General features: G+C 41.4%; 1 protein-coding gene across 4 annotated transcripts in view; it reads right to left on the bottom strand.

Annotated features, from left to right (window-relative positions):
- The window catches only part of LOC141917749 (proprotein convertase subtilisin/kexin type 5-like), a 256235-nt gene that overhangs the window by 122654 nt on the left and 116163 nt on the right, over positions 1-17418 (bottom strand). For all 4 annotated transcript variants that reach the window (XM_074811170.1, XM_074811169.1, XM_074811172.1 and 1 more), the window contains 2 exons: positions 4109-4197; positions 1846-2018 (listed from right to left, as the gene is read on the bottom strand). In XM_074811170.1, the coding sequence (XP_074667271.1) occupies positions 1846-2018; positions 4109-4197 (262 nt within the window). The remainder of the gene's footprint in view (positions 1-1845; positions 2019-4108; positions 4198-17418) is intronic.

A 17418-nucleotide genomic window follows, 5' to 3' on the forward strand; every position in this document is an offset into this window, starting at 1 on the left:
CGGCAGAGGTCTCTGGGGGCAGAATCAGAGTCCCTAAATCTGTTTAACTGCTAAGCCTCTGAAATTTCTCACAGGATAAAGTACATGCTTGAGTATTTTGTTATGCTAGGGTTAACATGTTACATACTGTACAACAAGCAAAAGCGTAAGTCTGCAGCTCTACACTGAATGATCATCATATGACCAAATGAAAGGAAGGCAGTGGTCCATTGCTGCATGGTTGGTAAAGCATTCACAATACTGGATTTTATGAGACATGTTTTTAATATTACATAGCATAGGATGCACTCAGTCCTTGTCATTCATTTAGCATTTCAATAATTGCTCTTCATAACACACCTGTCAGATAGGTCCACATGTATTATCCACATTCTGGGGGTCAGGGAGAGAATAAGCAATTCATGCAACTTTACCGAGGAAGCGAAAACAAACCAGTGACGCAGCTGCGACTAGAACTGAAGAATTCACAGCTCCTAGGCCTGTGCTGCAATACAGTGGTTACAGTGATAGTGGGTATGAATTTTATGTTGTATTTATTTACAACTTATAGTCAAGTATACTGTAAAACACCTGAAACACTGAACTGTCCATACAGACTGTCAGCTCGACCAGATACTCTTGTAACTTTTTCTATTATCACTCTACACCCTGTTTCTGTTTATGACCACTTTTCATGATATATCTTAAATTAATGTAATCTCTCAATGGCAGACACTGTCTCTTACACAAGACAAGTCTTCCAGGCTGAATGTTAGTTACAGTTTGCTAAAATCAGTCTTGACACACACGGTTAAAATTCCTATTGACTTAAATAATAGCTGCACTTTCCACTTCTACTGCACAGTGTTACTATGTTCAGTATTAGTCCAACAGTCTCAGGCTCTTCAAATAAACATTTTGTACTAATCTCCTCTTTTCTTATCCTAGAGACACTCACCACTGAACTAGGAAGTCTTCTGCTGCACTCAAAATAATGCTCAAACTTTCAAGTACAGAGCTTTAAAATGCTTTCCATCCAATCCTATATACTGGAAAGAGGTGTGAGCACTGGAAGCCCAGGAATTCCCTGATCTATTTAACATACCAGGAGGATGAAAGGAAGAACTAAAAATTTGCCTCTGACATCAAATTTCCTCTAACTGCTCATTTCCTTCTGTGGTCTTATTTGTTTGACAGTTATTTATTAAAAAAAAATTGAAAAGATCTTATATTTTTTCATATAGGGATGTTTGTGATTTTGTGTATTGTACTATTGAAGCTCTCTGGACTATATCACACAGAAACTGCAGTTGTAGAAACTGTTAGAGAAATGCATATGTAAGTTATAAAAAGAGTAAATATTCTCTGAGATTAGACATGCACTCTAAAAGAATCATGAGTGCAGATGTTTTTTATCTCCCAGTTTCCTATTAAATCCATCAAATTCCCATTAAGAAAATAAGTAAAACAGAACAACAAAAGGAAAAAGTCAAAGGCTTTTGTTTTATAATTTCATAGCAATTTAGAATTGATGATTTGGCACTGCTGTGCAAAGTATCATTTTTCAGTCTTAGCTTTCTTGCAGAATTACATTTTTACCTCGGGGCAGTTTTAAAGGACACTGAGGATGATATATTCCAATTGACAATGAAGAAAGTTATCTGATACTTCAGGAAGCACATCTAGTGATTGAACATCTATTTGCTATAGAATGGAAATGTATTTTTCATTTTACACAAATGAAGCTTTTCTTTCCTTAAGAATATGACTCTTCCCCCTGCAGTGCACTTGTACATACTGGGCACATGTGCCCTTACACCCGCACACAAGAGCAGATCCAGGATATGCACTTTGATGCCAACCTACCATTCTGATGCCATTCTCAAAGGCCTGACGCGCTAGAGAAGCAGGTCCATCCACAGTCTTACCATCATCATCAGGCCCCCAGCTGGCACTGTAGATGTGGATGTGTTGAGGATTAAGGCTCAGAGACTTTGCTTCCACCATGTCTGTCACATCTCCATCCAGCATCCGTACACCTTCAGAACAAAAGATACAATGAACAGGACAATCAAACTCAAAAGTTCTTTCTTTTTTTCCAGAGAAAATTGTTGTGTAGGACATTGGACTGAATGGTCATAAAGATCTCTATTGTAATAAAAAAAAAATCAATCTGTTTGGATATGTGTTTCCCTGATGAAAAAAAAAAAAAAGGTTCTATGTGAAAAAAGACAAATAGGAATCAATATTTTTGTCTTTCTTCAAGTTTTAAGAATTACCTACAAGTCAATTTATCCACTGTATAGCCTTTGAACTTTAAGAAGAATCTTTTATACTAAAGAAAACCTAAAAAAAGACTTGAACCTTGAAATGTTTATATTTCTCACTTGAAGTTATTATTTGCTTTGCTTTTTCCTTTTATACTGCAGCACTTAATTTGAGACATTCATAAGAAACATTCCACAGCCTGTAAAAGAACTGAATGTCCAGATTGCAATTTCACTCATAGTTTTGTATCTGCAGATTAACTCCCCATTCACGCTGTTGTAAGAAGACTCAGACTTTCTAAGAATCTTTTTTCTGATCTATTTTGTGGTCAGAAGTTCTTAAATGTGCTGAAATGAGAAAAAGAGTACAAACAAATTTAAAAAAAAAAAAGTGAGCATTAATGGTGGATATCTTGTCAATGACTTTCCATCACAAAGATCATTAATCAGATTTGTTCAGCTGCCAGTATTTGATGAAATATCAATGGAAAGGATTTTTTTTCCCCTTTGATCTCTTCACTATCCCTTACATGTCCAGAGATGCAGCAACTCACATTTTGGTTTGAAGTAAAGACCCATCTTGGTGGACCAAATTCAACATCACTCTCGGCAGGTGTTCTCTGTGTAAGAATGTAATTGCTATACCTCAAATCTAGTTTCTTCTCCTAAAATGAGGGTCTTTAATGAGGGTGAATAGCTGCTCCACTGTGGACCTTCATGGGCTACAGAGGGACAACCTACGTCACCATGGTCTTCACCACAGGCTGCAGGGAAATCTCTGCTCCAGTGCCCAGAGCACCTCCTCCCTTCACTGACCTTGGTGTCTGCAGAGTTGTTTCTCTTATATTTTTTCTCACCCTCTTTCTCACAGCTGCTGTTGTGCATAATTTTTTTACATTTACTTAAATATGTTATCATAGAGTCACTACCAATGTAGCTGATTGGCTCAGCTTTGGGCAGCACTGAAACTAGCTCTATCTGACATGGGGGCAGCTCCTGATCAGATACAGTACTATTAATTGTAGAAACATGGCCTCAAGTATGCCTGCTCATATTTTTAAACTGTTGTCTATAGTATATGTAGGTAAACATGTTTTGTTTTTCACAGATGGCATCTATTTTGGGGCAGAAAATCAATAGTTAATGATTTTGAGCTGTAGGTGTTTTTACTGAAAGCCAATATACCAATTCCATGATTTCATCAAAAATACAGAGTAAAACTTCACTTGAAGTGTTAAAAACTGGCACAGGCAGGGTACAGACTAAGAGATAATTACATGACATTTTGACAGTCATTTCAAGAACCAAGCTAAATGTCTTAATTAAGCAGCCATTGACTAAGAATTGATAAAAATCACTTGGAATCTCTTGGCTGAACAGAATAAAAAACTGCAATCAAATCTCTTATTTCAAGTAATAATCTGATCACACACAGGGATCAAAAGAAGATACTTTCTGACCACAGCCAAACAACACAAAAATTATTTTAGTTTAACAACTATGTCAGTGTTTTGTTTGGGATCAATATGCAAGCAAATATTCGTGATGTGTACATTTGCTTCTGATTTGTCAAAGCTCAGTTAAAGCTTTGAATTTCTGAGAAAACCTAAATGTCCTAATTCTGGGGTTTGTGTTTTCATCAAAGGCCTTGCTTTCTATTTTTCTGTGTGTGCTGAGAGGTGGTGTCCCAGGGAACACTGGAGAAGCATCACTGCGGACAAATTCCTTCAGTACTGGTATTGAACTACCATGCTACAAGTTATCTATACAAATCTCCTCTTGTTTAGAAAGTTCTGAATGTACCATTTGGTACAAATGACTCTTTAGTTACTTTTTTTTTTGTGGAAGACTGTTTCACATACCTCCAATCTTGGCATTAAAGGCAATTCCTACTGTACAATGTGAGTTGTTTGCAGTGGCTGCCACTTCTCCAGCACAACGGGTTCCATGCCTGCAGTCAGACAATCATTTTTTTCAAGTAAGCGAGATAATCCACCAACTCAGATTGTTGGGATTTAAAGGCATTGACTCAGGTGCTAAAACCACAATTATCCACAATAGCTTGCACTATGTACCTCCCCACAGCAAATTAATGCCCTTGTTACAACTTTTCCCCAAACACATTTTAACATTATTATCATAACCATCTTCTTACACTCTTCATGACAGACTTTCTAGTCAGTGGAAACACACAGAGTATGTAACAAAGACACAATCCACAGCAACAGAAAGAAGTCTGGGACACCAGTTCTTGATTTTGAACCAATATTTCCATTATGGACAGAATTTTTGTCCTCCATTCTCCCACAAGTATTCACTGACAAATACATCGCTAGCATGTGCCTCTCTGTACAACGTCCAGTGAGCATCCTCGTTAGGTAGAGCATGTGCCCCATACTTCCATGAGGAAGCTGAGACTGTGCCTATCCCCACATAGCTGTTCACAGGCATGTCTAAGAGTGGCTATAAGCCAGATATGCTCAAAACTGTTGTGTAAGTATATCCTGGTCATGCCTCAGGCCAACCTTGCAAGCCTGCTGTCTTTCCAGGGGCAGAAAAAACAGCTGAAGTACCCTCCTCATGGGAAGTACACTCTGCACCTGGAAGCAGAGCTGGGCTTTAAGGGCATAATCTTCAGAAGCAGCTGAAGGAGAACACCAAACCTCTGGAGTTTGCTCACCTCCTTGTCCACTGTGCAATGTCAGAGTGGGATGCCTTGCTTAGCCCTGATCCACACTCTCTACAAGTTGACAGTGGTCATCCATATGACCACTATGGTAGGAAAGTTGTTTCTGCTCTTCAGGATTTTTACTTGCTGAAATAGGTTTCATGGAGTGTTCTCCACCAGTAAATTTTATCCTCATCATTATACAGTTAAACAATTCCACCACAGAAATGTGATAAAATTAATTTGGAGCAAATGGGGAACTTTAGAGAGTGTGTGTGCAGAGAGATGGAGTTTCAGACCAGACAATTAAAGACATGGGGAGTTGACGAGATGGAGATAGATAGTGCTTAGGTAACCACAAAGAAAGAAGTTTAAAAAGTCAAGGCAAAAAATAGATAACAACATGGCAAGCACTTCAGAAGAGGCTAAGTGAGGTCAGTTGTGTATTCAGGCACACTTCCACCGGTGGTAGTTGAAAGACTGCTTACGCAGACATCTGGAAAACAAGGCTGTTTCTGAATTAAGGTTGACGCCTATGTTACAGACAAGAATCACAGTTGCTTTCTCTTGGCACAACCTGCTCTGAGAAGAGTCACTCCTTAGTTCCATATCATAGGAGGGTTTTTTTCCCCTTAACCTTTTTAGACATTTAGCTGAGAAACACTAAGACAGCTAGTTTGCAATGGATTAATGTAAAACAACAACAACTAGATAAGACTAGGAAACAAAAAAAGACGAAACAAAGATAATAAGCACTAGAAGTGATTGATTAATACTAACTTGTTATCATTTCAAAGGACATCTTTCAATTTATCAGGTAAATTAGAAATATATTCTATGAGAAAAGTATAATTTTTACTCACAAGACCAGCTGATTAATCCTAAAGCTGGATCAAGATATCACGATATCTTGATATCAATATATGTCTATCTCCTCAAATTGTTTCTTATTAACCTGTTCATAATTCATCAAGTGCTTGCCAGACTTGATCAGAGAATTTTTCAAGATTTATGTCCTGGGTTTGAGTGAGTGGAGGGGGTTTTTGGTAGTGGGGGAGGGGGCTACAGTAATGGGCCCCTCTGAGAAGATTCTTGAAGCTCCCCTGGCTCCAAGTTGGATCTGCCTTTGCACCAAGGCTGGGCCAATTAGCTGCGCCTCTGCGATAACGTATTTAAGAAGGGGAACCTGGCAGGAGTTGTAGGAGTTCTGATTCTGAGTTGCGAAGAGAACATCTGTGTGAACACCAAGGTCAGTGGAAGGATGGAGGAGGAAGTGGGGGAGGTGCGCCAGTGCAGAGACTCCCCTTTATCCTGTGGTGAGATGGCAAGGCCGCCCCCCCCCCGCCACCCATGGAGATCTACAGTGGAGCAGATGCCAACCTGCAGCCTGTGGAGGACCCACACCGGAGCAGGTGACTGCCCCTGAAGGAGGCTGGGACCCTGTGGGAAGAAGAAGTCCTGCTGTTGTAGTTCAGAGCTGGGAGGACTGCAACATGTGGGGGTATCCCACGCCAGAACAGCTTGGGAAGCACTGCGGCCCGTGGGAAGGACTCATGTTGGAGAAAGTTTATGGAGGACTGTCTCCTGTGAGAGGGGGACCACTCTGGAACAGGGGAAGAATGCCAGAAGTTGTCCCCCCACCCGAGGTGGAAGAAGTGGCAGGACTGACTGCACCCCCATTCCCTGCTCCCTGCGTCACTGGGAAAAGGAGGTAGAGATATCAGGAGCAAAGCTGAGCCTGGGAAGAAGGAAGGGGTGGGCAGAAAGTGTTTTCAAGATGTGGCAATGCTTCTCACGGTCCTACTCTGTCTGGTAAGTGTTGTTGTTGTTTGTGTCTGTATTAAATTTATGTTCTTTTTTTCTTCCCCTAGCGAGTCTGTCTTTTGCCTGTGACCTTAATGGGTGAATCATCCCTCCCTGTCCTTATCTTGATTCCCGAGCCTTTTGCTTTACTTTCTCCTTCTCAGCACTGGGGGGGGGGGGGGAAGGGGGGAGTGAGCGGCTGCGTGGTGCTCAGTTTCCCTCTGAGCTCAAATCACAACAACTTATTTGAAGGGGTTTTTTCATATGAAGCCTATTTTTCAAGCCTGATTTTCTTCACTTGAAGAAAGCCAGTCCAACAGAAATTTATCAGGCAACATCTTATCCTAATATAGAATTATTTTGAAAAGCCTGGAGTAAATCATTCAGGAATAGCAGATGAAAAGGAGTTTTAAAAAGATCCCTGTTTGTTTGCAAGTATTTTCAAATAATCTTCTAGTTCCCTATTTGTTTGAAACAGTGCCTTTAAAAATATATTTATATTCATAGGAAAATGTATGTCTTCAGAATTATTTAGAAGACAAAATCACAGAATCACTTAAGTTAAAAGGGACCTTTGGTGATCATCTAGTCCACCCTTCCTGCTCAAACAGGGTCAGCTAGAGCAGGTTGCACAGGAACGAGTCATGATGACCTTTGAATATCTTCACAGATGGAGACTCCACAGCCCCTCTGGGCAACCTGTCTCAGTGTTTGATCAGCCTCACAGTAAAAAAGTGGGGTTTTTGTGTCCAGATGGAATTTCATGTTTTTTAATTTGTGCCCATTGCCTCTTGTCCTATCAGTGGGTATTACGAGAAGAGTCTGGCTCCCTCATCTTCATTCCCTCCCATCAGGTATTTATAGACATTGATAAGATTCCCCCTGAGCCTTCTCTTCTCCAGGCTGAAGAGTCCCATCTCTCCCAACCTCTCCTCATATGAAAGATTCTCCTTAACCATCTTCATGGCTCTGACACATGATTCCCAAACTTTCCTTTTTCTCATTATGATTTTGTTCAGTCTCACATATAAGTTTATAGGTGTTATCACTCAAAGCACAGATGACTATAGTCTTAAAAAAGTATATATGTAATATACCCACACACATCATATTGGTGCATATATTTTATTAAGAAATCGCCACCTGCTTTGTGAAATGTATGTGGCCCAGACACAGCTTCCCAGAGAGATGCTGTGATGGGTTGAAACCTTCCCTGGGAACCAAGTTTGGAAAGAGCAGCAGAGGGATGTGACTGGGAATGAATGAAGTTTTTTTCAGTAGAGAATGGGGAAAGATAAGAAACACACATGGAGAAAGAAGGCTGCCTGAAAAGGAGCAGAAACAGCTTGAGTTTGTCTGTGGTTCACAGAGGAGTATATGCATGCCTGCCACTTTAACTACATCCACTGAGCACCATCAAAAGGGTTAGATTTCCACTAGGTCACCAGACAGACCCTATTTGCAAAAGGGCCATGTAACTTTGTACATGGGAAACACAAAGGCTGTGTGGTTGGCTCAAGAGGGAGAGAGAAAGTGTGACTGCCCCTTTCAGCAGCAACCCATACTAAAATGGGATTACATGTAACATGAAACTGCACCACAAATTCCAGGTGAAGTAGAAATGATCAGTTAGAAGTAGCTGTGGCTTTAAAAGGCTGATATGCAGGTATTATTACATATATTTATTGAATTAAAACACAGTGTGAAATTTCAGGTAAAATTCTGATAGAAAAAAACATATTCCAGAGAAAGTTAGATCTTTGGACGGTTTTACATGTGTGTTAAATTAATGTTTCCAAATATTTCACTAGTCTTCACATATTGAAAAATCTTTTTTATCATAATTTGAGTCCATTAATGGTATACATTTATTTTGTAAACAGATTTTTATGTTAGAGCCTTGCTTCTCTGCCAAGATTATTTTTAAATGCATTCCACATTTATAAGGGAAATGACAAAATTAAAAGTTGCTTTATTCATTTCAAGATCATATGTATAAAATTGCATTCTTTATAAGCAGCTTCCCACTGCATGAATTAATCATATATGCAACTCAATTTCTTTTAATGTTATGGGTCCTTTAAATAGTACTTAAATTATGTTGCAAAAGAGAAGATGTAAAAAATACGCATTTCACAATTATGTTCTTTCCACATTACTTTTATTTTTCTCTGTCCTATATTTTACTTGAGGTCTACATTTGTGAACAGACCCTGAATTATGAAAAAAACCCAGAAAAATCTTAATCGGAAAAACAATCAAAAAACCCTTCTGTTCAATCAATACACTAATTTCTTAACTAATTAGATGAACAAATGTGATGCAACATATGCCTGAAATTTATTAGGTCTGCTTTAAAGCTACGAAAATTTCTACTGAGCATGAAATCCAAGGAGAAAGCATGACTGCCTTTCTACAAAGGCCTATTTTGATAAACTTTAAAGGTAGATGCTTGTGGTGGTTTAGCCCCTGCCGGGGTCTGAGACCACGCGGCCGCTGCCCCTCCCCCACAAAGGGAGTGAAATACAAAGGCCCAAGACTGAAATAAGGAAAGGTTTAATACAACAGTGCAATAGCAACACAACCAACAACAACAAATAACAATAACAGTAACAGTAATAACAATGAACAGAGCAAAATATCTACCAATACAGCAGTGAGAACAGAGCAAATCCCACAGTACATGCGGTAACCGACTGTCCCGCTTTGGCGCCAGGATGTGACGACCGCATGGTGTATGAATAACCCGGCTAGAGCTCCCCCCCACTGCTGGGGGAACTTAACCTTATCCTGGCTAAACCAGGACAATGCTTCATTGGATACTTTGATAGCTTATGTTGGAGGGAAATAAGTTCCCAGTGGCACTTTGAAGAGAAATTCAGCTAAAAGGTTTTTCACTTGTCCTTTGTGCTAATGTCACTGTGATGTAGTATCACAGAATAGAAACATGAAAGAAAGCTTGGTTATGAGGCATTCTGCCCATATACAAGGGTCTTCCACCAGGAGTCTAAAAGGAAGAAAAGGAATGGAAAGAAGAAAAGATTATTTTATTTTAATTTTGTAAGGAGTGTGTATTGGGTTTATGTGGCAAGGTTTTGGTAGTGGGAGGGGCTGCAGTGGTGGCATCTGTGTGATGATATCAGGGGCTTCCCCCATGTCCAATGGAGACAATTCCAGCTGGCTCCAAGACGGACCTGTCACTGGCCAAAGCTGAGACAATCAACGACGGTGGTAGTGACTCTGTGATAACATATTTAAGAAAGGGTAAAAAATGCTGCACAACAGCAGCTGTGAGAGGAGTGAGAATATGTGAGAGAAACAACCCTGCAGACACCAAGGTTGGTGAAGAAGGAAGGGGAGGAAGTGTTCCAGGCACTGGAGCAGAGATTCCCCTGCAGCCTATGATGAAGAACATGGTGACGCAGGTTATCCCCCTGCAGCCCATTGAGGTCCATGGTGGAGCAGCCCATGGAGGACTCCACACTGGAGCAGGTGGATGTACCCTGATCGAAGTTGCAGTCTGTGAAGAGCCCACACAAGAGCAGGCTCCCAGCAGGAACTGCTGCCTGTGGAGAGGAGCCCACACTGGAGCAGGTTTTCTGGCAGGACCTTTGGCAATAAATTAAATTAATTTTTCCTAAGTTGAGTCTGTTTTGCCTGTTATAGTAATTGCTGAGTCATCTCCCTGTTTTTATCTCTACCCATGAGCTTTTTCATCTTATTTTCTTCCCCTGACCTGTTGAGGTGGGAAAGTGAGAGAACAGCTTGGTGGGGGCCTGATAGCTAGCCAAGGTTAACCCACCACAGAGACACATGAAAAATCCCTATTCAAAGACAGATTTAGGCTCAAGAGGGCACCAGGTAAAAGAAGAAGATTTCATCGGCAGTATATGTAAAGAAAATCTACTTATATGCTGGATAACGCTTTCCACTATAAAACATTAATTGCTTTGACTAATTTTCCATTCCAGGCAACTAAGTATATCTTTCTCAGAAATGTATTAATTTCATTTTTTTATATGAAAAAGATGAAAAACAGAGTACAAAGAAAATGTATTGGCAATTCAGATTGATCTTCTCTTTTTATATGGAGGAACTTTGTCAATCTGTCATTAACAGCAAGTCAATAAGGTGTTGAAGATCTTTTCAGGAAGGCCTTAGTAAAGGTGCATTTTCTGCCTTATGATGCACTGTTACATGAAGAATGTGAAATAAATTGTTTTTATTTGATGAAATACACTTCTATGAAAAAGTGTATGTCACTATTTGCTGCTGCTGCTGCATGAATGAAGAGGAACTGAGTACTTGGATGGTAAAGGTCCAGTCTTTTGATGGGTCTCTAAGAGTAAGATGACCAAAAGAGAAATTTAAGCATTATACACTGATATGTTACACAAAGTAACATTTTTTACTACCAGATTGTCTTTGAGATAAGGACAGGTGAATATTTCAAGCAATGGATGGAAAGAGAAGAGGTGCGTGTTCTATGATTAACTATCACTCCCCATCTCACCACTATATAATATAAACATAAGTAATCTATCTTATCAAGAATCATTCTTTGACTTTTAGAAGAGGAAGGTATAAGGCACTTTGAACACCTTTAAGATAGAAGTTAATTGATCCACAGCTCTCCTCTGAATGTTTATAGTAAGGAAATATTCAGAGTTACTGAAGACAGCTGCAGGTAATTTGAAAAGCCCATTCCATGTAAACAGACTCTTCATTTTAAAGCCTCCACCTCTGATACCTGCTATTTGAATTCCACAAATGCTGTGATGATGCATTTCTTTGCTGTCTTTTAGTCTTCTGGTGTAAGCCAAAGCATCTTGCTAACAATTTTATTTTCCTCTTCATCTTGCTTTTCGTCTTGCTAAATATTTTTTTTACTGAGAATAAAGTAGGTCAATGTCAATGTAGTTTCTGGTATGTGCAGACACAGCTGAAGGTTGGTGCTTTTGTGAAGAAGAAAAGGGTTTGAAGATAAGACAGTAATAAATAAGACAGTTGGGCCTATTCTTGAAGATAACAGGAACAAGGACAGGACATATTAAAACAAACCATCTCACGACACAACACAGCTGCACAGCACCTCCTAAACAGACCTTTGTGAGCATGTGTGAGCACTGAGGTCAACCAGCAGACACGGTGAGGAAGACTGTCAACGACCACCAGGGACACCTCGAGACCACCACCCAGCAAGAAAGCGCATGTGTAATTAGGATGCAGATATTGTAATTAGTTCCAGGAAATCTAATGCATATGTAACTCATTTTGCAGAAAAGTTATGAATATGTATAATCTCATTGTATATCAGCTGCCACTTATAAATATGGGAGCACGCTCACCTTTGCGAAGCTATTCACGTGCGTGCGAAGCGCTGCAATAAAGAATGTCTGCTTTCTAACACTCCAGAACGAGTCTTAGAGAGTTCCTCTGCTGGCTTTTACAGTAACAACAGGAGCAACTGTTATAGTCGAGGGTTGGGTCTCTGGTTTAGCCACAGTGTTTATTTGTATGAAAATAGGCTTGGTAGGCGTAGGCCAGGCCCCAGCACAGTGAAAGAAGTTGTGTCTCTTTGGCATAGACAACGCATCCTTTCCTCAGGTGTTCTGTCACTTCAACAGGATTCTGTGCCTGTTCAGGTGTGAAATCCCAAACCATCAGAGGTGAAAAGTACTCTAAGTACCAGCCCAAATTCTCCAACACACCTTGCCTCCCATAACTTGACTGCCTCAGGGTACATCCCCACATGGCATTCCCAAGCAGTCAGTTAAGCTTCAGAAAAGCCGAAATCAGATTTCTGACATACACCAATACGAGCATTCTGGTTACACAGGGATGTTTAAGAAATGAAAGAGCCATTATAACAAGGAAGAAAATATCTATCCTGGAGGAGAAGGGGGAGGTGCCTTTCTTCCCCTACTATGTGGGTCTCAGAGGAGAAGAGGAGTGTCGTGGTTTGAGCTTAGAGGGCAACTGAGTACCATGAGCAACTCACTGCCCTCTTTCCCCCAGCGCTGGGAAGGAGAAAGTAAAGCAAAAGGCTGAGGAATCGAGTTATGGACAGGGAGGGATGACTCACTGTCCTGGTTTTGGCCAGGATAGAGTTAACTTTCCTTGGTCTGAGAGGGAGCAAAGCTAGAGGGCCAGGCCCGGATCGGTCACTGGAGTATTCCATATCATGTGACGTCATGCTCAGTATATAAGGGGACAGGTGCTCTCTCATTGCCGTTTCTGTTTTCTGGTTGGCGCGGTGGGATTTCTGGTGCAGTTGGGATCGCTGCTGGGGACAGGCTGCATACCAGTCGCCAGTCGGTGAGCAACTGCATTGTATATTACCTGTTTGGACTTATTATTGTTACTGCTGTTTTGTTACTATTACTAAATTTTTATTATTCAACCAATGAATTTCTTTTTTTTTTTTTTTGGGGGGGGGGGGAAGTAAACGACTGGCCATATGGTGATTGGCTACCGGCTGAGTTCAAACTATGACAGTCTTTTGGTGCCCAATGTGGGGCCTGAGGTTTGAGATAACGACAGATCAGATCATAATGTCTATTGCTTGGCTCCTTAACATTTTATCACCTCATTTGCAATATGTATTTCCCATGCTGTTGCTCACCGTCCATGAGAGTTGGGTTAAGATTTTGGTTTTGCTGTACTTTGTAATGCTGATCTATGACACAATGCAGTCATCGGTCCTGGGGCTATTTACAACTGTGTTTGAGATTTTCAGAAATTTCAAATATCCTTGGAATGTTGACATTAACATGTCATCTTACTGCTAGGAGCCAGTGTGTTCCTGCATGTGGTTCAGGCTTTGTTCAGGCTTAAGCAACTATTTAAGAGTATCACCCGGAGATCTTCCCCAAGGCTGGAGAACTATGAGTGGCTGGGGGTGTGGTATAGCATGGGCAAGTACCTAGAACAGTGGGCACTTCCAGTGTATTGGAACTTCACTCCTGAACAAGTGCAGAATCCTGAAGCACTAGTAAAATATTTGGAAAAAGTATGTTGTTACCCAGGTAATTCCAGAGAGGCACAGCTCACTGCAACATGCTGGGGCCTCGCCCACGCTTACCGAGTGCTATTAAACACTGAAGTGCTAAGGCTTGGACAATAGGCCCAAGCCAGAGTTGACCTATAGATGAATCCTGTACATTTTATAACTGATAACCATTGTGCTAATTGGTATTATACTAAGTTATAGCAAACCACCTATTCTGATGTAAAAGGTGGGACTATTGAAGCCTGAGAAACAGGCCCTGAACTGAAACTGCTAACTCTGTATGTAGTCATTAGTGAAATATGTATGCTCATTAATGAAAGATGTAGCTTAGATATCATATACTCATTACTGATGATGAATGTAATGAAAACATGTCTATCCTGAATGTATCTTTCTTCTTCTCTGTGTAGGGGTAAGTTAACAAGTCCATGAAGCCAGCTGTCCGGCCTTCGGACAGACATATGGCCTTGTTTTAAAAAGAACATAAATAAATTAGATAAGCAGGGAAACTCCCTTAGCTTCTCCCTTGAACCCTGGCCAGGCTCTGGGGGGAACCTAATGTGAGATGAAAACCAGATATTTCCGCTTAAAACAAAGGTGCCAGCTATTCTGGCTTACTGATTTTTAGGTATATAAGGCTGGGCCCGCTCACAGCGACTTTGGAAGCCTCACCTACGGGTGGACGCACCGCGTAGGATTTCCCACTTGCCGGGACAGGCTCTCCAAATCCTCACTGTAACCGGGGCTGCCCAGCGACTGCGGATCTGGATGATGGTAACGTATGCAAGTGGTGAGGGATCTTTCTTAATCACTATTCTCCCCGTGATGTAGTAATGATTAGGTGCATTGCCTTGCTTGTTCTTATTTCTATAATTAACTGTATGTAGTAATAATGAAGTGTACTATTCTGTATTTTTCTTATTGCTTATTTTCTGTATTACCTGGTTATATCCTTTAATTATTAACAGTAAAATCAGCCTACTCTTTTCACTCTGGTGTCTGAGTTTAATTGGAATCCTTGATCAGCAGAACACATACTTAAGAAGAAACACACGAGAAAATCCCCTCACAGTGTACAGGGTGACGATGAACCAGGCCCATCAAAAGAACAGGAGGAGGAGGCAGAGCCAGTGATAGTCACCCAATCCTTATTCCTGAGTGAGCTGCAAGACATGCGAAAAGATTTCATCCACCATCCAGGTGAGCAACTCGTTACCTGGCTGCTCCGATGCTGGGATAGCGAGGCCAGTAGTGTGGAATTAGAGGGTAGGGAGGCCAGGCAGCTGGGATCCCTGTCTAGGGAAGGGGGCATTGACAAAGCCATTGGAAAGAAGACACAAAATCTCAGTCTCTGGAGGCAACTTCTGTCAAGTGTGAGGGAGAGGTATCCCTTTAAGGAAGATTTTGTATGTCATCCAAGTAAGTGGACCACCATGGAGAGTGGTATCCAATACCTGAGGGAGCTAGCCATGCGGGAGATGGTTTACTATGATCCAGATGATGCGCGGCTACCCACAGATCCAGATGAAGTCCAGTGCACCCGGCCCATGTGGCGGAAGTTTGTACAGAGCACACCCTCATCATATGCCAGTGCATTAGCAGTAATGGACTGGAGAGACAAAGAGGGACCAACAGTGGATGAACTGGCTCACCGACTATGACAATATGAAGAAAGTCTCTCTTCTTCCCTCATCGTGGCTGTGGAGAAATTATCTCAAGAATTCCAGCAATTTAAAGAGGACATGCCCTACTCCCCAACTGCACGGACTAGGATCTCAGCTATCAGGAGCGATCGTTTCTCTACTCGAGAGAACCGGTACACACCACGGGGGAAGCTGTGGCATCGCCTGCGTGACCATGGAGAAGACATGAAGAAATGGGATGGAAAACCTACCTACCTCCTAAAAGAGTGGGTATGTGAGTTGGAAGGAAGAACAACTACAAATCGGGGTTCTTTTCTGAGAAATGCTGCTCCGGTTTCCAGTAACCAAGTGCCCAAATAGAGCAGAAAGGTCAACTTTGCTAATGATCCTATGAGAATAACTTCTGATTTGCATTCACAAGAAGTGAGTGATCAAGATGAGACTGAAATATCTGAAACACCTTGGTGTTTGCATAGATGTCCTCCTTGCAACTCCTCCTCACAACTCCCCTTCTTAAATACATTATCACAGAGACACAGCCACCATTGCTAATTGGTTTGGTCTTGGCGCAGAGACAGGTTTGACTTGGAGTCGGAGGAGATTCGAGAAGCTTTTCACAGGGGGCCACCACTGTAGCCCCCTCCCCTGCTACCAAAACCCCCTGCCACACACACAAACCCAATACATAATCAAACGCACTACGTGGTGGGACTTCATGCACAATATTTCTACATTTTTCTTTCAAGGAAAGAAAGTTGTCCTCTCAAAAAAGTTTACAGACATGGATCAAGTCTCTCAGTCCTTCACCGAGAGAAACAAAGAGTATATATGAAGATTATCCCTGAGGTACAGCCATCTGAAGGAGAGGCATGTTCATTGGGTAACTGTGTACAGGGACAGAAGCTGATACAGCAGTGCTTCCCAACCCAGCTTATCTTCCCTTCAGTGTTGTCTTCAATACACAATACAGCCAATTTCAAAGGAATAGCAACAGCTGCATACCGGCAATCAAAATTCATAAACTATATAGACAGATATCCCCAGTTGTCAGTGCTCCTTTCTATCATACTACTACAAGGGGAACTTTTTGTGACATAATCTTTCAAGCCGGTAATGAGAGACTTCAGGCTCCCTGGCTGTTACTGGGCTCTCTTCTTCAGATATCCACTATGAATAGTGACACGATGTGGTGGTTCAATGCCCCCTCTCTTAGGCCGCTCTGTGCTTAGTGCAAGTTTCCCCCCCGTGGGTCACATGCCAACCCAAGATGAATAGGGAAAGGTAGGGAACCAGGGCATAAAGGCACTCCCTTAACTCCTGATTCCTACCTCCCCTGTTGGTTGGAAACAGACTGCATTCCAATTCAAATGGCTTGGGAAAGGCAGTAGACCAGAGCATTAAGGCACTCCCTTAGCCCACCTGGTTTCTGTCCCCCTCTCTTACCACTTAAAGAATAATAGGAACCATCAATACTTCCTGACAGCCTAGTACATCTGTACTTGGGTTGTGGCCCAAAGGGGATGATACTAGAACTCCAAGATCTAGCAAGTTCTGGGCCTGCACAACTGGTAGAAAGTACCAGAATATTCCATCATCTGAGTTGGGCTGAAACGGAAAAGTACCTGACAAAAGTCAGTTATCTTGGACCCTATAAATAGCGACCCTAAGCAAGACCCTTTAGCAGGCTGTGACCAGCATCTCCCCTGAGCTGGGACGCCTCTCAGGCTCAGACTTCTCAAAGTTTGAAGATCGTCTGCCCACAAAGCTGACGGAAGGCCAGGGTGAAGTCAGACTTCTCAACTCTCAGTTATTGCCCGTTGAGAGATACCGATGCATTGTGAGTATTTGCTCCAAACTCGAGAGGAGGGAAATTTTAACTATAGGCTAGTCTCTTCCATCCACTTCTTTACCTATCTATATGCTTAAATACATATAATTGCCTATATATTTCACTGGATATCCAAATATTTCCCCACTGTCTGTGTGTGTGTATGTTTTGTATGTTTACATATATGCATAGATATATATTTTGATTTAGAATACCCT

This window comes from Strix aluco, chromosome W (genome assembly GCF_031877795.1).
Source record: "Strix aluco isolate bStrAlu1 chromosome W, bStrAlu1.hap1, whole genome shotgun sequence".
NCBI lineage: Eukaryota > Metazoa > Chordata > Aves > Strigiformes > Strigidae > Strix > Strix aluco.